The sequence below is a fragment of the Apium graveolens genome, unplaced genomic scaffold (assembly GCF_009905375.1).
Source record: "Apium graveolens cultivar Ventura unplaced genomic scaffold, ASM990537v1 ctg8760, whole genome shotgun sequence".
NCBI classification, from domain to species: domain Eukaryota; kingdom Viridiplantae; phylum Streptophyta; class Magnoliopsida; order Apiales; family Apiaceae; genus Apium; species Apium graveolens.
The window spans coordinates 25678-49574 of record NW_027421450.1 but is presented as its reverse complement, the minus strand read 5'-3'; the positions used below and the strand labels follow the sequence as shown (position 1 = coordinate 49574).

The 23897-nt window shown below is 32.4% G+C and overlaps 2 protein-coding genes across 2 annotated transcripts; one reads left to right on the top strand and one right to left on the bottom strand.

Annotated features, from left to right (window-relative positions):
- Window positions 1-12836: 12836 nt before the first annotated feature.
- Window positions 12837-16445, bottom strand: LOC141705310 (putative F-box protein PP2-B12). Its single transcript, XM_074508326.1, has 3 exons — window positions 16194-16445; window positions 15038-15144; window positions 12837-13281 (listed from the first exon to the last, which is right to left on the bottom strand). The coding sequence occupies exons 1-3, from the start codon at window positions 16443-16445 to the stop codon at window positions 12837-12839; spliced, it is 804 nt and encodes a 267-aa protein (XP_074364427.1).
- Window positions 16446-21359: 4914 nt separating this feature from the next.
- LOC141705309 (uncharacterized) lies at window positions 21360-23665 on the top strand. Its single transcript, XM_074508325.1, has 5 exons — window positions 21360-21818; window positions 21926-22160; window positions 22350-22651; window positions 22759-23337; window positions 23477-23665. Exons 1-5 carry the CDS (start codon window positions 21360-21362, stop codon window positions 23663-23665), a joined length of 1764 nt encoding a protein of 587 aa, XP_074364426.1.
- Window positions 23666-23897: the final 232 nt, after the last annotated feature.

The window sequence follows — 23897 nt, the reverse complement described above, 5'->3', positions numbered from 1 at the left end:
ACCTTGAGGCAGCTCTGTTAACTCCCAGGTTCCATTTCTCTCTACTGCATCCATTTCAATTTCCATAGCTTTCTTCCATTCAGCTCCCCTAGCTGCTTGAGTGTAATTTGCTGCCTCATCTAACCCCATTAGATACAATTCTTCACTTTCCAAATCAATGGGTTCGGTTTCACCGTAAATCTCACTTAGTGGCATGTACCTTCGAGATTCATCATCAGATTCTGAGCTCGATATGGACCTATTAGAGTTTGAAGTGCCCCCTATTGACATTTCTCTCCCAGAGGCTGAGCTAGACATACTTGGGCTTTGCACATCACTTGCAGCAGTGCTACTGTGGTTGTCATTTGAGGCTGATAATCTTGTTCCGGAGTTATCAGTTTCTTCCCATACTTCATCACCTTCACTTGATGTTTCCAACAAGTTTGTGGCCACAGTAAATGATCCCAACCAGTGTTGTTCCCTAAATTTCTTCTAAGTGCCACTTTCTTATTAAGTCAGGCGGAAAGTGTTTTAAATATAAGCCTTAGGTACTTAAAAAGAGAATGTCAATTGAAGTTATTGTTGCTCCTGAACATTTTTGGTGTGATAAGGCGAGGTCAAGTAGTTTTGTGAGGTTTTAAATAGGAGCAACACTAGGGATCCTAAAATTGTTTCCGGATGCAGAGTGTTGCATTTCAATTCCAAGTAGTTGTTGGTTATGAGTATTTATAACTTTGTCCATGTTAGCTGTACAATGGTCTGCATCAGATGTCTCACTGGGCGACAATGTCATCCCTGTATTAGTGATAGTTGCCACATTATAGTCAGGAAAGGTTGTCATGCACACAGCTAGAGTGTTTGATTGAAAGTGTTTGACATGAAACTATGACTACCTCTAGTGATCCTTAATTGTTCTGGATATCCACCTCGAACAATATCCTTATGGTAGAATCTCTTATGGTTTTATTCAAAACCCTTGCTGAGCGAGTTCTGAGAATGTAGACGAAACATTTGTAATTGGAATCAGAATGCATATGCAGATCATTATGCTAAAATCAAGAAAAGTAAGTTATGGCACATAGGTCCGGTATTTCAGTTCTTAAAAAAGGCTGAAACATCTAATGACTCATCATCTGAGCTTATTGTCCAGGTATCCCTTTTTCGATAAGAGAGAACAATGTAGCAGTGTATGTTAATGGAACATTGCACTAGATTGTATCTTGCAGTATTGGATTGTATCTGGGACTAATGGATTGTATCTTGCGATGATTGATGATAACTTCCTTGTTATCTTCACTAGGATGATAACTCCCTTGTTATCTCGAGTTGGTTTCGATAAGTTCCAGCTGCCCCCGATAGTTTCATATGATTTCGCTGCCAAGCATTTGAGAGATTTTCTCTTCACCAGCAGTGATCTTTTCTCAGCCCTTCCTTTTGTCGAGACTCTTGTGCTCCTGGATGAGAGTGAACCTTCAGTTGAGACTCTTGTGCTCCTAGATGAGCGTAAAGAGTGAGCATTTGACCTGATTACCTTCTATGCAAATACACTCTGTTTCATCTACCCAAAGATATGATAGTCATATGATTTTTTTGTTAATTGGCCTACAATGATTCTGATTTGTCAAGGATTTCTCTAACTGCAGGTTTATCCTTGCAATAGAATACTTACGGCTTTATTCAAAACCCATGCTCAGCGTGCAAGTTCTGAGAACATAAACGAAACGCTTGTTACTGGAATTAGAATACTCAAGAGAATGGTGCCCTGCATTATAGGGACAACAGAGAGCTTTTCTGAAATTTGTAACTATGAAGTGAAGTGACTTCCATGGTCCATATTTCTACTGCCACTTAAGGTGTAAGCATGAGAGTTATTTGAGGTCACCTCGTAAAAATATTCTAATTCGGCTATTGGATTATACGAATGCTTATCGAGTCTGTTTTTTAACGTATGTTCCGCTTCAGTAAAATAATTTTCAGAAATTAAATCACGTAGATAAAGTAGAAAGAGAAAAGGGAACCTGATATATTTGAGGCTTTAAATTTTTTTCTCCAACATTTTATTCTATCCCCACCAAGTGCATCCCATGTTCATGTCTCTTTCTTTTAGTCACAACTCTTCTGTGCCAGTGAGTCTTAAAATTTCTGTTTCAGAATAAAATGCTGCAGTTTTGATAACATCTCAGGAAAGGAGGCTGAGACATATCCCAGCTTACCGTTTTCTTCAACCATTATGAAATACATTTTCTTGCGCTATTTTGTTAGTATGAAACATTAGATCATCTCCACAATATTGATGGAGGCGCGTCCTGCTTATCACGGGATAATTGGTCGAGAATTGCTGCTGAATCTTCCGGTGCCCTGTCATATCTTCCTCTGCAGCTTCTATACCTGTAATTCATATAGATGTTAAATTAGCTAACATATTACTGGCTGATAATAATGTATCTAAAATTTCAGATTGTGGAGCTTTGAGGTTGGTACCCATGGATCAAACCAAAGTAACTACATTAGTCCAGGGTACTTTAGGATACTTGGACCTTGAATACTTACATTCAGGCCAACTGACCGAGAAAAGTGATGTTTATAGTTTTGGCTTTTACCTTGCAGAGCGCTTTTAATATGGAGAAAACCAATTTGCATGGCTAATCCCGAGGAAGAAAGAAATCATTGAGAAAATTTACTAAACATCCATGGCCAATCAACATGGGAATGAAGAGATGACGAGTTTAATAGGTCACAGTGAGATTCAGCTTTCTGATCTTTAGGAAAATCATGGCATATATTATGATCCTTAATAGATCATAGTTTGTTGCACATGTAGACAAAGCTCCTTTAAATATCTTAAGTTTTGTAATGTGTTATATGCATTGTATCCAATACATGATAATGCATTGATTTGTAAAAGTAATTATATGAAAAACTTATATCAGTATCTATGTCTTAAAGAATATCTGATTGGCATGGATTCTTCTGTTGAAGAGTCAAAAGATATATAAAAAACTGAGAATGAAATCGATCGAGTGATGTTCGTGTCATTGGGATACGCGGGCAAGAGGTGTCAGACGACCCCCTTATAATTTTTTCTGTTGCAATCGAATGATGTTCGTGTGGATATGCGGGCAACAGGTGTCAGAAGAACCCCTTACAATTTTTTCGATTGCATTTTTAATTTTCCCTTTATTTAAATTTGGGACACCTAGCACTACTCATTAAATTTTTGATATATCGATGGATTATTGCATGTATTTTTTCCTTTGATTGATTATTAAATAAGGTTAGAATTCCAAAATTCATAATTTTTTTATGGTAACAAGAATACCAAACCCTGTTATATACAGACTATAGTTATTAGGACACAAAGGCTAGGGTTTTAGGCTTTTAGCCATTTTTTCAAATACCTTCAGTTGCTAATGGCTACAAAACCTTTAGGCCATTACCTACCGGAAGAAGTCTTTGAGCAGATTCTTGTGAAAATACCATGCATAAAATCTATACTAACATGCACCTCAGTTTGTAAAATATGGTATTTTTTAATTAAATCATCTCGATTCATCAACACTCATCTCTCTAGTTCAAATAACACCAAGTACTTGTTATACCACAGTTCACCTTATCGCAACGAATATTCATTATTCTAATAGTGAAGCATATAGGAATTGTGCGAAATCAGAGTTTCTTTGTGGGCTTAATGATGTTAAGGTGCATGGTTGCTGCAATGGAGTGGTTTGCTATACCAAGCTTTACCAAAATCGCAAATATCGTGGACTTATCTATCTCTGGAACCCTTTTGTTAGAAAACTGAAAGTTCTTCCTAAGTTTGGAGAAAAGTGTTATTCTAGAGAAGCCAAAGAGGCTATTGGATTTTGGTTTGATAAAGAGGCCATTCGTTACTTGAAGTGCCAGAGAAGTTAATATCATTCTGATCAAACTGATCATCTTTTTCGTTACCGTGCTCTTTTTCGTACTCAACTTGGAATATATATTTGTATGACGGACCTGGATTTTAATGTTACATTTTTATGTATATTTTAGGGAAAGGCCCCGGCCGACGACGATGATGTTGATGATGGTGGGGGCAGTGAAAGGACAGAATCCGATGATGACAATGACCGAGATATGAGTGTGCCTTATAACGTAGTCTCTCGTGGCGGTCTTATAATTAGGAGTTAAATATCGATGTAATGGGTTATGAATGTTTTGCAGGATAATTTGAATTATCCTTGTGAACTAAATTTATGGGAATTTGTAAGATGATCTAAGCTAATGTCGGATTGTTTTAACTTTTTGTATAGTCGAAATGGTTTTCTGATAATATAAATGTAAAGTATGGTATCTTTCATATTTAGGTTGGTTTAAATGTGTGGATGATTTCTTAGTATTGGTTTTGCATATTTTTATATATTTTGGTGTTGAATTGTGCTACAATTGTATATAGATTGGGATTTGTGATTGGACAGGTTTAGAATTCAATTTGAAAGCCGAAAAAGGATGGAATCAGAAAAAATAGCAGGATACTGCTTCTAGAGAGAGAATTTAATGACGGAATTCTGGGTAACTTATGACGGAATTCTGGGTTATTTGGGACGATTGTTCTTTATGATTTTATTCATTTTTTGTTTTAAATAAATCCTGGCAAGCTTGTGGGCCCAAGATGATAACTTACGACATACAAATCGTCGTAAATTAAAGATAAAATGACGGTATATTCCGTCGAAAGTGTAATTATCAGCCCACTAAAAGTGGGCTCCACTTCCCTAACTTGCGACATTTTGCTTCAATTTGTGACGAAATGTATACTTATGACGAAATCTTTACTTATAACGAAATATGTACCTATGACGAAATATGTACCTATGATAAAATTGGGACTTGTGATAGAATTGATTTATGAGGGTTAATTATCAACTAGGTCACGTACTCTGTCCAAATGTATCAAGTGAGTCACCGATAAAAAATGGACTCAAATGAATCACTCATTTGAAAATTTGTATCAAAATTATCACTCTATCGTTAGTCAAAATTCATAAAAGTATTATATATTAAGTTGTGCACATTTTTTGTGAATGATATTACATCCAAATGAAAGGTTCCGATTTCTACTATTTTAGATAATATTGTTAGATTTTTAAAATTTTATCAACTATTTATTTTTAATTTTTGATTGTTTTATTTGATTTAAATAAAAATAAATAGTAGACAATTTTTTAAAAATCTAAAAATATTATTTAAAATATTAGAACTCAGAATCTTTCATTTGGATGTAATATCATTCATAAAAAATGTGTGAAACTCGATATATATTACTTTTAAAAATTTCGACTAACGATAGAGTGATGTTTTTTTATACAAATTTTCAAATGAGTGACTCATTTGGGTCCGTTTTTATATCGGTGACTCACTTGATACAGGTACTTAGAAAAAAGAATGTCAATTGAAGTTATTGTTGCTCCTGAACATTTTTGGTGTGATAAGGCGAGGTCAAGTATTTTTGTAAGGTTTTAGATAGGAGCAACGCTGGGGATCCCAAAATTGTTTCCGGATGCAGAGTGCTGCATTTAAATTCCAAGTAGTTGTTGGTGATGAGTATTTATAACTTTGTCAATGTTAGCTGTACAATGGTCTGATCAGATCTCTCACTGGGCGACAATGTCATCGCTGTAGTAGTGATAGTTGCCACATTGTAGTCAGGAAAGGTTGTCATGCACACAGCTAGAGTGTTTTGATTGAAAGTGTTTGACATGAAACTATGAGAACATAGCTACCTCGAATGATCCTTACTTGTCCTGGACATTTACCTCAAACTATATCCTTGTGCTAGAATCTCTTATGGTTTTATTCAAAACTCTTTCTGAGCAAGTTCTGAGAATGTAGAGTTTAATCCATCAGGTTTATGCTATCTTTGTGTAACACATAGTCCCTCTGTTTATGCTCCTTATGAAGCTGTTGAGTGTGATACAGAGAGTTTATTGGTTCCGAATCTCCCACACAAAATAGAGATGACAAGATGTCAACTGCCAGAACATGTCAAGATCAAAACCAGGTATGGTGAACTGATCAAATCAATCGAAGAGTCTGAGCAAAACACCTACGGTATGGTTCTCAACACTTTTCATGAAATTGAGCCTGCTTATGCAGATCATTATGCTAAAATCAAGAAAAGTAAGTCATGGCACATAGGTCCTGTATTTCATTATGCTAGATAAACAAAAACCTGACTCTGTTCTCTACTTAAGTTTCGGTAGTATGGTCAGATTTTCTGATGCTCAACTTACTGAAATTGCATTTGCTCTCGAAGCATCAAACACAAAATTCATTTGGGTAATTCCCAAGGGTGCCGAGAATCTAGAATCATGGTTGCCACCAGGGTTTAAAGAAATATGGCGAAAAATAACAAGGGCTTAATTTATTCAAATCAAACGCAATTAAAGAACAAGTTTAAAATTAGAATTTGAAATACTAACTAAATACTTGTCACTTCAAATGAAAGTTTTGCTGAAATTTCTTTCACGAATTTTTTTCCCCAGAAAATTTTATCGAGATTGGGACGGAAATTTTTTCCCAAGAAAATTTTTTCTAGAATTTTTTTTCCGGGAAATTTTCTCGGGATCGGGAGGGAAATTTTTTCTGAGAAACTTTTCTCGGAATTTTTTTTCCCGATAACTTTTTCTTGGAAAATTATCAGCGATTCTTGTCCAGGAGCCCCTTTTACGATAAGGGAACACGATGTAGTGTATGCTAAAGGAACATTGTACTTTTCCTGGATTTAACATTTTGCTAGATTTTTGGAGATGAGAGATGAGTAAGTATTGGATCCCATTTTCTAAAAGGCTCCACCTCTCGATATGTTATGCATTGGGGGGAGCGCGAACTAGTTCGGATCGGTTTTTGAATGAAATTGGAATCAAAATTGTATATTTTCGGTTATATAAATTGAAGACTGTAATTGTATAATTGGTTCGGCTTCAGTTTAAAAACCTAAATTTAGTTTTTACTGATTCAGGTTCGATTACAATTTTTACATGTCCAGTTGGAGTTTCGATCTTTTAATTGTGATCCAGTAATCTTCCAATCTTTTCTAAAATAAATGAGTTAAAATTTAAAGTTTTGCATTTTAATTTTGATATATGGATGGACTACTGCATTTTTTCTGTTGATTGAATGTTAAATAAGGTTATTACATGTTAATTTTAGGCTTAGGGTTTTAGGATTTCAGTTAATTTTTCACTAAACCTCTGTTTTGCTAATGGCTACAAAACCTTTATGCCATTACATACCAGAAGAAATCACAGAACAGATTCTTGTAAAATTACCATACACAAAATCAATATTAAGATGCACCTTAATTTGTAAACTATGGTAGTACTTTTTAATTAAATAATCTCAATTTATCAACACTCACCTCTCTAATCCAAATAACACCAAGTACTTGTTATGCCAGCACACTTCACCTTGTGAATCCTTTAGTAATTATTCACTATATTCTGATACTAAACCATCTAGGAATTGTGTAACATTAGTCTTTTCCCGTGAACTAGAACATGTCACTGTGCATGGCCGCTGCAGTGGAGTGATTAGCTGTACTGAGTTTCGTGAAAGTCGTGGAAATATCTATCCCTGGAATCCTTTTGTTAGGAAATGGAAAATTCTTCCTAAGTTTCGAGAGAAGTGTTATCGTGAAGATGCCTACGAAACTATTGGATTTTGGTTTGATAAAGAGAAAAACGACTACGAGGTTGTGAAACTTAGTCATACCAAAGTGGCATATTGTGTTGATTTGTATAGCCTGAGAAGTAATTCTTGGAAAATTATCAGCGATTCTTGTCCAGGTGCCCCTTTTACGATAAGGGAACACAATGTAGTGCACCTTTTACGATAAGGGAACACAATGTAGTGTATGCTAAAGGAACATTGTACTGGCTGGTGGAAAATGGGCAGGCCAGTAGGATTATTTCATTAAATTTGAATAATGCCATGTTTCGAGAGGCGTTAATAAGTACAAGTTTTCCGACTGCAGGTTTATTAATGAACCCATGGTGTCTTAAAGAAGTGGATGCTAATTCCCTTGTTATCTTGAAAATGAATGATCTGGGTTGGGTGTGTATCACGAAAGGACATCAAGAGAGTCTCGAGTTATTATACACAGACATGGATAAAAGAATGGTGCCCTGCATAGAATAACAGGGAGGTTTTCTGAAATTTGTAACTATGAAGTGAAGAGACTTCCATGGTCCATATTTCTACTGCCAATTAAGGGATTTTTTTGTTAAGTTTTGCACATTAACATTTAAAGTGAGCTCACTCATAAATTTAATCCTAAAATTTTCGTAAAGACTGAGATATTTTTAGTAGAAGAACCAAAAAACATAATTTTTTTGCCAAAGTGAGGAGATATATAAAAAACTGAGCATGAAATCAAATGATATCCGTGTCATTGAGATATGCGGGCAAGAGGTGTCATGCGACCCCCTTATAACTGAGCAAGAGGTGTCAGGACACAAAGGCTAGGGTTTTAGGCTTTTAGCTATTTTTTCATAAACTTTCAGTTGCTGATGGCTTCAAAACATTTAGGCCATTACCTACCGGAATAAGTCTTTGAGCAGATTCTTGTGCAAATACCATGCATGAAATCTATCCTACACCTCAGTTTGTAAATTATGGTATTTTTTTAATTAAATCATCTCGATTCATCAACGCTCATCTCTCTAGTCCAAATAACACCAAATACTTGTTATGCCACAGTTCACCTTATCGCAACGAATATTCATTATATTATTATAGTGAACCATATAGGAATTGTGCGAAATCAGAGTTTCTTTGTGGGCTTAATGATGTTAAGGTGCATAGTTGCTGCAATGGAGTGGTTTGCTATACCAAGCTTTACCAAAATCGCAAAGATCGCGGACTTATCTATCTCTGGAACCCTTTTGTTAGAAAACTGAAAGTTCTTCCTAAGTATGGAGAAAAGTGTTATTCTAGAGAAGCCAAAGAAGCTATTGGATTTTGGTTTGATAAGGAGAAAAACGACTACGAGGTGGCGAAAATTAGTTAGACTGAAGTGGCATCTTCTATTGATTTGTATAGCCTGAGGAGTAATTCTTAGAAAACTATAAGTGATTCTTGTCCAGGTGTCCATTTATGCCCGATATTGGAGCACAATGTAGTGTACACTAAAGGAACATTGCTCTGGCTGGCGGAAGAAAAGTCGAGACACTGGAAGATTGTTTCGATAAATTTGAGTAGAAGCATGTTTCAAGTGGCTTTAAAGGTACTAATTTTTCAGTCTTAGGTATATGGTATCAGTTTACGGGGCCCTAATATACATATACCATGAAAATTCATATATATTTACTTGAAGAAGTTAAATATTTTTGGGGCTCTTGAGTGTCGGGGTCCTAGGCGCAAGTCTTGGTCACCTATAGCCAGGGCCACCCCTGTCTTCTGCATGAATGGTCTTCGTTGTGTTTGTATGAATGGTCTTCGTTGTGTTTGTATAGTGAAAGTATATGATGAGATTCTTGAATTGTTATATACGGATGTGAATGAGAGTTCTAGTAATTACTTTTGTCTGTTAGGTTTCAGAAATAACGGTGAAGCTCTCCTTCGTATAAGCAAATTTACTCAGTTTCAGCAACCCAGAAATTTGATAGTTTCATACGATTTTGGTGCCAATCAATTGACTGATTTGTTTTTAACCAGCGAAAGTCTGTTCTCTGCCTATCCTTTGGTTGAGACTCTTGTGCTCCTAGATGAGAGATGAGAGTGACATGAATGTGGTTGGATGGCAGAAAATGGTTAAGATTCTGAAAACGTTGTTTGGGAAGATTTCAAACTAATATTAGTTCTGAATAAGATGCTCATGGGGCCAAATCAGTTTTCACTGTCCATATTTCTAGTGCCACCAAGAACCGATGCGAAAAATAAGATTTTTTACTACACCCACGAAAATATCGATTTTTTGCATTTTTCATATCAGTACATAACCGTTGTCCATTGACGTTTTTCTTGTAGTGCACTAAGGTATAAATAGGTGAGTTATTTAAGGTCACCTCGTAAGAATATTTGAATTCGACTATTGAATTATACAAATACTTTATCGAGTCTGTTTTTTTAACGTATGTTTAGCTTCAGGAAACTTATTTCAGAAATCTAATAAACGTATGTAAATCTCTTCTATATATAATAGGAGAACAAGGATAATTAGTGAGATTAAAAATTCTCATTGAAAAGACTAAACTACCCCTATTTTTAATTTTTATAAAAAAGATGTGTTTTGTGGAAATCAAACTCGAGATATTTAATTCATCTATATAACCTCATACCACTACACCATAATCTCACATATGTTTTTTATCATACACATAATATGTAAGTTTGCTAAATGAATATTTTATTTAACTTTAAAGATATTTACTTGAATTCCGCAAAAACAAGATAGTTACTTTATTATTTGTACAGTTAATTTTAAAGAATTAAATTTCGGATATAGAATTAGATATAGTACATAAATGAATTAATATTTTATTCATTTATCTTTTTTTTTTGACTTTGAAAATGTATCTCATATATTTTTAACATATTTTATTATTATAAAAAGTAATTAAAATGTACATATATTATTTTTAGATAAAATATTGAAAATAGAACGCTTATATATAAATAATCTATAATGGTATTACATATTTAGATGAGTTCGAATTATAGTGAGTCAAAATATTTTATTTTATTCCAATTTAAAATTAGAACTTGGCCCATTCTTCAAAAAATATCCGAAATTTGAATACATGACTCGGCCGAAAAACATCGTCAATTCTACATTTAGTAAATTTAAATTACAAGTTCGGCGAGAATATCTTACCAATAATGTAATTTTTTTATATATATTTTATGTTAATATAAATTAATGTGTTTTAGGTGTTTATAAGATCAAGACAATTGATTATTTATATTAAAATTATTAACTTCACTGGTAGCACATTATTATTTTTGGTACTTGTCCCGATTTTAAAAATATTTGAAATTTGATATGAGACCTCACAAAATTTTTTAAAACTACGATGATATATTAAATCGATTTATTATTTATTTTTCACTTTAAAAAAACTAGCTTTTTAAAAAGAATTCTTCTAGATAAATAATATTCATTGATTAAGATAATATTGTACAAATATTTTGAATTATTTTTATATTTTAAATTATTTAAATAAAAGTTTTATCTATACTATATTGTGACATTTGATTCAATGTATTTTATATTATTTAAAGAAAAAAAATATATTATTCACTAATTTGAATGAATTAACCAGTTCAACTAATATTTATAAAATTTTATCAAATTGAAAAATACTTAATTTTAGGATAATAGAATACAAGATTTTTAAATTATTATATGAAGAAATATTAGAGTAGTAATGAAAGGAACTTAAAAACAGTTTAAATAATGATATAATTATAATTTTTCCTTCGAATCCTTGAAATAAATCATGAATATCAATAATAAGTCTTTATAATATATAATTTATTTTTATGTTACAACCATGATTGATACTCAGTTGCGTAAAAACTAGTTATAGATTGTTTGTTAGTGATAATATGAATACCATATATAAATTATTGCAATTTATTTATTACATAATTTTAATTTTTGAATAATTATAAATGCATGTTATTTAAGTAATCATTTATCTCACTAGATATTAATAGTGATTAAAAATGTACATAAATCAGATATTTAGCATATAAATAATTGAAATCATCGTAATTTATTAAGAAATGTAGCATACGACAATATACATGCTGACACACACATATAACTTAGTGTTATTTTGGTAACCGTAGTGTAAATAAAAAACTAATATTTTTCCATGCATATATACGTTGAATTTCAAAAATGAACATTTTTTTAATAAATCAACTTTTATATTAACAATAGTGTAAATTTTACATTATTGTATATTATGATTGCAAGTCATCCTGACTTCAATTATGCATTTTTTATCATTTTAAATTGAGTAAGTTAATTATAAGTTAGTAGTGAACTCAGTAATAATATAGCCCGTACATATAGTTTATTTAAATAAAATTCAAAATTTTTGGTTAACTCTGTATTCAACATAAATGTTATTTTTTAACTTTTTATTTGTAAACATACTAACGGCATTCTACAGATTAAGTATAATCGTTTCGTTTTAAACGTACAATGACTACCCTATTTATATTCATTCATTAATGTAAATTATACAACACATACAATAATATATATATATATATATATATATTTTGCTTAATGGTTTATATTTGAAACATTGTGTAATTTGTTATTGTCTTTTATGAAAATAATACACATTGATAAACAATCAACTTGTATTTGATATACGTTAGACATTGTACAACATTTACATATAAAAACCAATTAAGAACATTATAATTCTAGAAAATGACGCGTGTCTCGCACGGGTTATTATGCAATATTAAATAATAAAATAACACATACCTCATGATGTGTATGGAGGGATTGTGTACGCTGTATGTAATTATAATGATGTTTGAAGTAAATTTGAAATTATATTTAAAGTCATGATTGGAAATAAAATAGTGATTCAGGTTAAAAAGGTGAAATATTGCAAATGAAGGTATTATAAAATAAATTTATAATTGGAGATGGCCTAAATAAAGGAAACTGTATTCGGTTATGATATGGGCCTTAAAATTGGACACACCATGATACGAACAACATTGTCTTAAAACCCTTAAATTTTACATAAAACATAATTCATCAACATCCTTCAAATAACAGATAATTCATATTACATGAGAAAAGTTTTTAAAGACAAAATAAAGCATGCCAACATATAAATTCATTAAACAACTGCCATGGGTTGTTTAGGCCTAAACTCGAAACCTTGTACGATAAGGCCAGCCTTGAGTACATTTGTATCAGTTGACATAAATCGCGTCTCCACCTCATCATCATCATCTCTTGCACCAGTCTCAAACTCTGCTATCTTAATCTCCATCCATTCGTCCTTCCTCCACCGACTAAACTCTCCATTTCGTTGCTCAATGTTGTGTGCAGATGTTCTTGGATCAGGATAAACTATGCTAGCTTCATCATCAGGCACCTCCTCTCTTTCATTAACAAATCTAATGGATGTCTTTGCCGAATCAAGTCCGCAGGCATCCTCATATATTTTAAAGACAAGATATGTTTCATAAGTGGTGTGAGGAGATAACATTCCAATTTTCATTTTGCCACGAATATCAACACACCGCCCCTTGTCAAGTACAGCAACCTCCTCTGAAAATCTGTTCACATGGATAATACATTGAGGCATGAATGCCTGATACATGCGATGAGAGGACGACTTTAATCATATTCATCATGCGTTCGGAATACGTGTAAACTAGTCAAACTGTTTGTGAGTTACTCGAACTCGGCTCGTAAAAAATTCCAATTCGGCTGGGAATTAATCGAGCCGACCTCGAGTTCGAGCTCGAGTTTTTCAAATTTGTAATCGAGTCGAGTTTGAACTTCTGATTACTCGGCTCGTAAGGTTCGAGCCTTATTGAGTCTCTTTTATTTTCAGTTATTTTTATTAAAAAAATATTTTGATATTTTTTATATATTATTTATTTATTATTCAATCGAACTTGAGCCAAACCATCCTATTTCGAATTTTTGTTAATATTTAGTGAAATAAATTCGAGTTTTCAAACCGAACTCGAGCCTACCGAACTTTTTACTTGAAATTAAAAGCTCGGTCGAGTTCAAAGCTCGAACCCGAACTATTTTTATTGAGGTCAAGCCGAGCCACGGTCTAGGACTCGGCTCAACTGGATTACACCCCTAGTTTGGAGTTGTTGCACACAAAACTACAGTTTGTTGCGCAAAATTAGCTCAAATCCTATTTTATTAAAATTTTAAAATCTGCTCATTTAAAAAGTGTTTTTACCAAAAAGGACGAGGAAGTATGCTTTTGAAAAAATACGACCTTGTAGTTCTAATTCTACTATTAAATCACATTTAAAATATTTTTTTTTCATAAAATATGTGTATATTAATAATATTATAAAATATTAAATATCAAAATATGTGCATATCGAAAATATTATTAAAGATTTATTTTGTGAACAAACACTTTCTCTATCAATACTACAATTTTTAACAGTAATTGCCTAAAGTGATTTACATCTTTTACAAGATAATGTCATAGTGACCTGCATTTCATAAAATTGACTTGCATTCACGAATGGAGACCGAGAATAGTTATAATTGTTTAGATTTATCTTTAAATTGTAATTAGCTGGTTGGGTGTGACCGGTGAGGTGAAGTTATTCAAATTATTTAAGGTAACAGATCAGGCTACATGTAATATAGACTTCTTATTTGCATTCATATAGGAAATAAATATGCATAATGCTGTATTTAATTATCTTTATTAGCACTACTGTTTTACTCTTTTCTGTTATTTTTTTGACCAAAAAAGCCAATACCTAAAGAGATTGCAAATTTTAACAAAAAGGTTTCGTCTTAGCTCAAAATTTTGTTATTAAAATGTTATTATTAATAGATAAAAATGTGAATATTTTGAAAAATACCCTTCATAATATTGTTTTGCTACTTTATTTTTAAAAAAAGCATTCCATTTTATACTTTAAATAACAACTTTTATCAAAATATTAAGCAAAATTTATAATATATACATAATTTTTTAAAAAAATTGGTATTGGGGGTTAGGACTATAAACAACCCATTAATTTGTCTTGTCACCCTCATCCCTAAATGCTTCTTTTCAATTGAGGTATGCATAAAATATAATACTACATTGTACAACTCAACACACAAGCTAACAGTTCCCAACTAGAGTGAATCCTCTTGCTATAACCATTGACCATAATTCCCACACTTATTAGTTTGTTATACTAGAAAGAAAATACTTATAACAAAGTTACTATGATTATATAGAGTGATGCACAAGTATTTGTAGTTACAACCGGATTAGTATTTACCAAAATGTACCTTGCATGTATGTAAATAATGCAACAATAATTATTCACATACCTTGAGTTACTATCATATAACCATTGCCACCACCAAGGAACAATGGCAAGCTGCCTAGCAGCTACCATTAAACATTTTTTTCCGCTTCCTTTATCCAACCAAAAACTCTGTTAGAACAATAATGAGATCAAGTAATTAGACAATTTAATTAAAAGATTTTGGACCATTCTCTTTTATCATGATACAAATACATAAGTAATCCAAAAATCATCATGAATAGTTCTAACTTCTAATACTTATTCATAATTTTTGGATAAATTATTGTAAATTTTTGGTTGTCAACTATCCAATCTTTACTCCCAATCATATAGCTACAAATAATTCATCTAAACACTAATTTTTTTTAATGGAGAAATTGAAGAAAATATGTCAATTTAGAACATTAATTACAAATAAAGAAATATTTAAATCTTTATGTCCTTACATTGACCAGTCTTTGAAGATATAAGGGTACATCTATAATATGTAAAATGCAAAAACGGCAGGGAATAAATTTAAATATATGAGAAAATTTAAATATATGGAGTAATACACATGGTAAACTTTGGTCATCACAGTCTTAAAAAGAATAATCTTACCTTTCATTCAGTTGTTTCTATATATTGTTTTCCAACTTTGACATTTGATAAGCACTTAAATAAATACCAATAATGGAATCCCAAATAAATATTAAAGAAAATAATATTTTATATTTTAAAACTAATTTTCACGGGGAACAATTATTTTATAATCATATTTTAATTAAAATATGTATAAGTATCTTAATGTTAATTAAACACATATTTAATTTTTATTTATAATCTTTTCTAACAGTAATACATCTTTAAATCTTTAGTATACCTATTTTATTTTTAAAAACCTTATTACAAAACTTTACATTAATGAAATAATTATTGAAATTATATTTAATAATTATTATTATTTTACATACATATAAAATAAACACATATAACTATTTTAATTAAAACTTATATTAACAGAAAAAATACTGGATCTAATATTAAAAAAAAACTATCTTAATTGAAATAAAATTAATAGACAAGGATATAAAAACATAAAAAAATATCAAAATGTTAAATATTAAATATTAAAAACAATACACAGAAATAAACTTAGTAAACAAATAATAATATCAAGAAATAATTGAGAGAATTACCACATTGCCATCGTCCAGCAGGATAGCAGAGTCACAGAGAGAAAAATAAAGTTGTTTTTTCGTGGTGTAAGTCAAGGTGGAGATTGATCTCCTGAGAATTTGATTAATATCCGGTGGTAAAAATTTGTTCCATAACTCATCCGAATCACCCGCAGCCCTCAATTCTGTTGAAACACCTGAAGCTCTACATGTATCCTTGGGTGATGTGAATGATAATATTAACGATAGGCAATTCTCCGTAAGGTGCTCCATCTTAGTTCTTTTGTGATGTATGATTTCCTTCCCCAAATTTGTCCTAAAGTTGATTGTAATGAAATAATTTGTTTTTTATTATCTTTGCTCCCTTATTTTTAACGCTACCTACCAGAAAGGTTTAGATGTTTCTAGATTTAAGCTAAATGGGCCCATACCTAAACTAGGTGACCAGATGGTCCAAAAGGAGGGATAATAAAAAGTGTGACCCCCTCAAGGTCCATCATGACCCATATTTTTTAAGGTCCAAAATTTTGACGACCTTTCTACACAGCTCATTTGAAAATAAAATGTTCACAAATTATTTTAACTAGCCCCGTGCTTCGCACACGTAAATTCCCTGCAATATACAAAAGTATTAAAAAATTTTGATTTTTCAAATAATGATTTTGAAATATACAAAAATATGAAAAATAATGATTTTTTGTAAATTTAAAAAATTCTAAGAAATTTAAAAATTGAATGATTTATTAAAAAAAGAAATATTATTATAAAATGCAAAATTTATTTGTAAAAATTTTATACTAAAAATATATCAATTCGTAATTGTATCTCGTACTTAAATTTCGATTAAGAAAACTTTTATGTTAGTTGAATTAACAAAGTCGATGTTACATTTTTGAAATTTTTTGAAACATATGATTCTAAAAAATGTTAAACTATTATACATAAAATTCTTGGAGAGTTTTTTTAAAAAATTTAGAAAAAAACGCTTGGAGAAAAAAATTTAGGTTAAAAAATCATTAAATAATAAAAAAATTTAGGTTAAAAAATCATTAAATAATAAAATAATAAAATCATTAACTATTAAAATAAATAGTTGACTATTTATGTTATAAACATTATTGTAAAAACGACACGGCCCCTTACATTGTAAGATAATGTTTTTCTTTTGCTCTAGAAATTTTACTTTTTAAAAAAATTACTTTGAAAATTATAATCTAATAGATGTAAAATTTAAAGAAAAATAAAATATTTAAAATCTGTGCAGTGTGCAAATGTTCTTGAATTAAAAAAACAATGACTATATGTTTAGTCCAAACCTAACCACATAATTAATTTTAAATATTACTATGCTTTAATTTGAACTCTATTAATATTTATATGCAACAATCTCAAGTTTATTTTTTTAGATCTTAGTTATAAGATTTAATAAATATACAAATATGTATGTTTATCTAAAAAATATTTACAAATATGTACATTTGATCTAGTAATTTTATGTTTATTGTAATAAGATAGAAAAAACTTGTTAAGTGCAATTTTTACAAATTTGTGAGTTTATTTTCTCTAATTATAATATTTTATATTTACTTGTCTTTGTCTATAGATTATTATTTATAATATCTCTTTTTGCACCGTTTTTTTAACCTAATGTTAAACATCAAATCATAAAACAATTCTACCAATTAAAATTTAATACACACTATATTCTTACAAGTATAACAACATGGCAAATTATTTTTCTTTAAAGTTAGATTAATAGAGAAAAACACTATTATGCCTGATTCGATTGATCTTACATTTCCCAATTTTTAATCTCAATAACAGGTTACTGTAACCTGGACGATCACGATTAACAACTTGAACAAAAAAATATCTTCTCTCTCAAAGGTTAACAGCTAGCTATGGGGTTGTGCCAACCGGAAAAAATTTCAAAATGAGGGGACTAAGGAAGGTGAGTTGAAGGTAGCTAAGAAGGGGTTTAGTGCTGAGATCTTTAAACGGAAGCTTTAAATCAGATCCATTGGAGAAGCTTGAAAGCTAGGGGAGGGTTGGAATGGAAGGAGAAGAGTAGAAGTGTAGGAAAAAGTCAAGGGGAAAGGGGAAATGTCAAGACTTATGCGCAAGCATTAAAGAATGAGATAGACAAGATGGTGGATGTCAAAAGAGTTGTGGATGAGGGGGAGTGGCAAATGGTGCAAAGGAAGAAAAAGGTAGGGAAAGCAAGAATGGAGTCAAGTTTCACGATTTTTCTGTATAATATCCCGGGAGAGTGCAAAGCTAGGGAAATTTGGAATTGCTTGAGGGTTTCAAGGGTTATTTTGGATATAATTCTGCCTAGAAAAAGGAGACAAAAGAGGGAAAAAATATGGTTTTGTCAAGACAACTTCGGAGCTTGAAGCCGCTACAATTATTCTTAATGTGAAGGGAAAGGGGGGTTTAGGATCTAATATTCGTATGAGTCTTAATGAAAAAAGGTTAGTAGAGATCAAGGAAAAGGAGGTTTTAGGGTGTACAAAAATAATGTGGTTGGGTCAAATCAGAAAAGAAATAGGGATGACTATAATAATATTAAGAAGGATGTGGTCAAAGTGAATGCTGAGGTTGGAAATAAGCATGAAAATGGAAATCAGGAGAAGGAGTTGGGGGTTGAAATGTTTGAATATATTGAAGCAGTAGTAGATAAAGATGTTGAGGAGGGTTTATATGATACCAAAGTGACTTTCTCAAGAACTGATGAATCAGCGAGCTCGTTGCAAAATAATTTATGAGGAGAAGGGATATAACAGGTCAATGTAGTGGGATTAACTTCTCGAAAGTTCTTATTAGCTAGTATGCATGACAAGGGGTGGGAAGAATATGCAGATAAGCTTTTTGAGAAATAGTTTAGGAGTCTGAGAAAATTTAAAGATGAGGATCTGGTTGTTCCCAGGACAGTATGGTTACAAAGCTATGGGATCCCAATGAATGTGTGGTTAGAAGAAAATTTGAAGGGCTATACGAGATGGTTGGGGATTGGATTAGTTGGTTCTATCAGAAAGATAATGAGAGTGAGTTTTTTAATCCAGTCATTTGTATATCTACTACAAGAAGGGAAAAGATTGAAGAGTCCATGAATATATTAGTGAAGGGAAAGCTTTATCTAATTAAATTTGTTGAAATTGAAAATGGGAAGGAGCTGAAGAATAAAATGGGTTCAATTAGTTTATCTGAAGGAGGGATTATATCAAAAGTTATGAAGGAGCATGGTGGAATAGAGTCAAAAGATAAGGACTTAAAAGTAGATAGGGAAGTGAGTACTAGTCAGACTGTGGAATCCAAAGCTGTAGCAGTAAGTAAGGGGAGTCAAGGCTACTCGAAAGGAAATATAGGTGTTCTTCAGGAACTTGAATTGGGTAAAAGGGTGGAGGTGTTGGAGGTGGATGGAAAAGTGCATGAGGGGATGTTGGTTTTGTTAAATAGTCAAGCTACAGAAGAAGTGGTTAGAACAAACTCTAAATGAACTAGTAAGGATTCTTTAAGTGAGCTGAAGTCTTGAGAGACAAAGAACATAGTGGAAAAGTCTAATAGTTTAGAGTATGCTGTTTTTACTGGTACTTCACAAGGTACTTTGTGTAATGAAATTGTTAAGCTCAAAGTCAAAGGAGTGGGTAGAGCTAAAAAGAAAGGTAAAAAATTTAACAATCCTTTTGACTTGAAAGGAGGTGTTAATTTAGGATGTAGGAAGTATCTTGGGAGAAATAATAGGTTAGGCCCTTATTTAGGGTTTGGAGGTAGTTTTGTGACTTTGTCAGGAAACAAAGAGGTAAAAAAGAAAGAAGCTGCTAGAGAAATAATAGATTGTGCTGAACAAATGGGGCTAAAGGTGTAAGGGGATAGAGAGAAAGTTATTATTGGGATAGCAGAGCAGCTGCAAAAAGGAGAATTGTAAGATTGAAGTAATAAAGAAGTTGTACTGTAGTAAAAGTAAACCATTATGTCAGTAAAAGATATAAGAATAATATCTTGGAATTGTAGAGGGTTGTGTAATGGTGTGAAGAGAAGAATGGTTAAAGATATAATCAGATCTAGAAGAGTTAATATACTGTGTTTGCAGGAAACAAAATGTATGGAATGGAAGAAATTTTGGGAGAAATCCATTTGGGACAGTGGTCAGGTAGGATGGCTTATACAGAATTCAGAAGGTTTGTCAGGGGGATTGATTTTAGCATTGGATAATTTGTGTTATAAAAATTTAGGCTCGGCTTTAGGAAAAACTTGGCAGTTGGTTCAGCTCAAATGCATCTTAACAGATGAAGTTTTTCATATAGTCAATGTGCATGGTCCTTTAAACTTAAAAGGTAAGAGGCAATTTTGGGATGAGATATCAAAAATCTTACTTATCACAGAAAATGATTTGGTGTGTGTGCTTGGGGACTTTAATAGTATTATGGACGAAAAATAGAGTGTCAATTGCACATATAGAAGATTATATGTGCAGGGTTTTAAAGATTTTATTAAGAATAATAATTTGCGTGAGATTCGGTTGATAAATGAAAGTTTTAATTGGTTTGGTCCTTTTGGAAGGTGTAGTAAGTTAGACAAAGTTCTGGTTAATGATAATTGGTATGCTCGAGATAACTGGGAAGTTATGGTAATTAATAGGATGATATCGGATCATAGACCTTTGTTGATGTATGCTTGTAAAATTCTGAATGATCCAGTGTCTTTTAGGGTGTTTAATTGGTGGTTGTATGATGAAGAGGTTAGGGTCAAAATGGAAAATTTTTGGAAGCTAGGTAAAGAAGCTAGAATGCAAGTGAATATTCAAGTTATGTTAAAAAATTTAAGTTGGGAATGAAACAATGGTGCAAAGGAGCTAAGGATAAGCTAGAGATTAAGATTAAAGAGCTAGAAAACAGAATGGAATGCTTAGATGGTAGTCATGTTGGAGGGGAGGAAGTTGTTAGGTGCCAAGTAGAATTAGCTGATAGTTATAGGAAAAGGGATTCAATGCTAAGGCAGAAAGAAAGGAATAATTAGAATCTGCAGGGGGACAAAAATACAAAAATTTTTAATAAAGTGATTCAGAAAAGGAGATGCAGAAATAAAATTGATAGAATTGTTGTGGATGGAAAGGTTGTAACTGAAGCTCAGGAGGTCAGAATGATTTTTTACAAGTACTTTACAGCTATATTCAATTCAAAAAAGATGGAATGTTTGGAGGTGGGGTCACTTATAGATAAGAGGTTAAATAAGGAAGAAGTTTTGTTTTTGGAGAGAGATTTCTGTATGGAGGAGATAATAATTGCATTGAAATCATTCAGTAGTGATAAAGCTCCTGGGCCAGATGGATTAAACATGAAGTATATTAAGGAGTTTTGGCCTTTTCTGAAGGATAAAGTGTTGGAAGGGTTTAATTGGTTTGCTAATACTGGATGTCTTCCTAAAGGCTTTAATTCTTCATTCATAGCTCTGGTTCCTAAGGTCAGGGTACCAAATAAGCCAAGTGAGTTTAGACCTATAAGCTTAATAAATAGTGTTGCTAAAATTTTAACTAAGGTGTTGGCAAATAGGCTAAGTACAGTTTATGATAAGTTAGTAGGGGTAAATCAGTTTGGTTTTGTAAAGGGTAGGCGGGCTGCTGAAAGCATCTTCATAGTAAATGAGGTCTACCACAGTATGAAGAAGTCAAAGAATAAAGGTTTGATCTTAAAATTGGATTTTGAGAAGGCTTTTGACTCAGTGAATTGGAGTTTTTTGTTCAAACTCTAAAGTGTTTGGGCCTGGGGATCAGATGGATTAAGTGGATGGAGGATTTTTTTAAGTCAATAAGGATATCTGTGCTGGTTAATGGTACACCTACTAAAGAATTCAGCATGTCTAATGGTATTAGACAAGGGGACCCTCTTTCTCCCATGCTTTTCAATTTAACGGGAGAGGTACTAAGCAGTATGTTAAATGCAGCAAGTGAGCAAGGAATCATTGAGGGCTTACAGTTGGGAAAGGAAGGTAAGAAAATTACTCATCTGCAGTATGCTGATGATACATTAGTATTTTTACAAGGAAATGAGAAATCCATTCTGGGAATAAAAAAAGTATTACAATATTTTCAGTTGCTATCAGGTTTGAAGAAGAACTTCCAAAAAAGTAGCATATACTCCTGTCACATTCAAAATTCATAACTTAATTTTATGGCAGAAAGGTTGGGTTGCAAATTAGGATCTTGGCCTTTGGTTTATTTAGGGAGTCAAATTGGTGTTAGCTCAAGAAAGAAAGTTTTTTGGAAACCATTGGTGGAGAAGTTTAGGAGTAAATTAGCCAACTGGAAGAGAGATAGTTTGAACCAAGCTGGGAGGTTATCTTTGGTTAAGTCTACTTTGGATAGTTTACCTATCTATTGGTTTACATTACACAAAGTACCGGTAGGAGTATGTAATCAACTAGAAAGAATTGGAAGGGAATTTTTTGGGGAAACTCTTCAGGGGATGGAGAAGAGAAAGGTAAAAAGATGCATTTAGTAGCTTGGAGCTCAGTATGCAAATCAAGGAAACAAGGAGGATTAGGCCCGAGTTCATTGCAGATTAGGAACTCATTATTGCTTTGTAAGTGGTGGTTTAAATGGCAAGCTGAGAGAAAGATGGCATGGAATGTATGGTTAAGAGGCATGTATGGTTGTGGTCAGAGTGAGGGGTTAGAGTTGCTAGGAAAACAGAAATCATGCTTAATAATGGTACAGGGCATAATAAAGGCAGTTGCTAAACACTCTGAATCTGGTTTTTTTGGACCTAGATCTATGAGATGGGAAGTTGCTGATCGGGATTCAGCTCTTTTTTGGGAAGATCTTTGGTACAAAGATATAACCATAATGGAAAGATTCCCTAGGTTGTACAGTCTTTCTAAGTTACAACAGAAAGAAGTAAACATTTTTAAGACCTTATGGGATTGTTATGATAGGAGTGGTGAGGTATTTTGGAAAAGGAAGTTGACAATTTGGGAATTAGAGGATCTGAAGGAGCTTGAAGATATAGTAAATGCAGTGAGCTTCTTTGCTAAAAAGGACAGAATTATTTGGGTACCAGTTAAGGATACATACAATACTAGAGTAGCTTATGAACTACTGATCAACAGTGAAGTAGAGAAAGGCAATGAATGGGAACAAATTTGGAAATACAAGGTGCCTGAAAAGGTAAAATTATTTTTATGGAAGGTAAAATCAAAAATTGTTCCAACAAAGGTTTGGTTAGCTCACAGAATGCCTGACTACAGTAAATGTATGGTTTGTTTAAAACCAATAATTATTTAGAAACCTAGTTGCTGGAAAGCAGGTTTCGGACTATCTTGACTACACAACTGCGAATGGGAAACAAGCCGGAAAAACAGCGAACCAAGGTGGCAACCTGAACACCGGAGAGGCGGCCGGAAAAATGAAACAGGAGCGGCGAACAGAGAGGACGGGGAGGGGCAAAATAGAGGAAAGAAAAACAGGAGAGAGAAGGGATTTAAGAGAGAGATGAGATTGTAGAGAGAAAGAGAGACAGGCGAGATAGATTGAGTGAGGAAAGAGATGAGGATGTTTATCATTTACCAGTTCTGTTTCTATTTTTTATATGCCAACACTCAATTGTAAACACGTATAAAAATGAGAGACACGCAGCCTGAAAATCAAACACGTGTCCTTCTTGCCTGATTTTTTGACCCGTATTCGTAATTTTAACGAACCAAGTTGCACAAAAATAAACTCAGAAA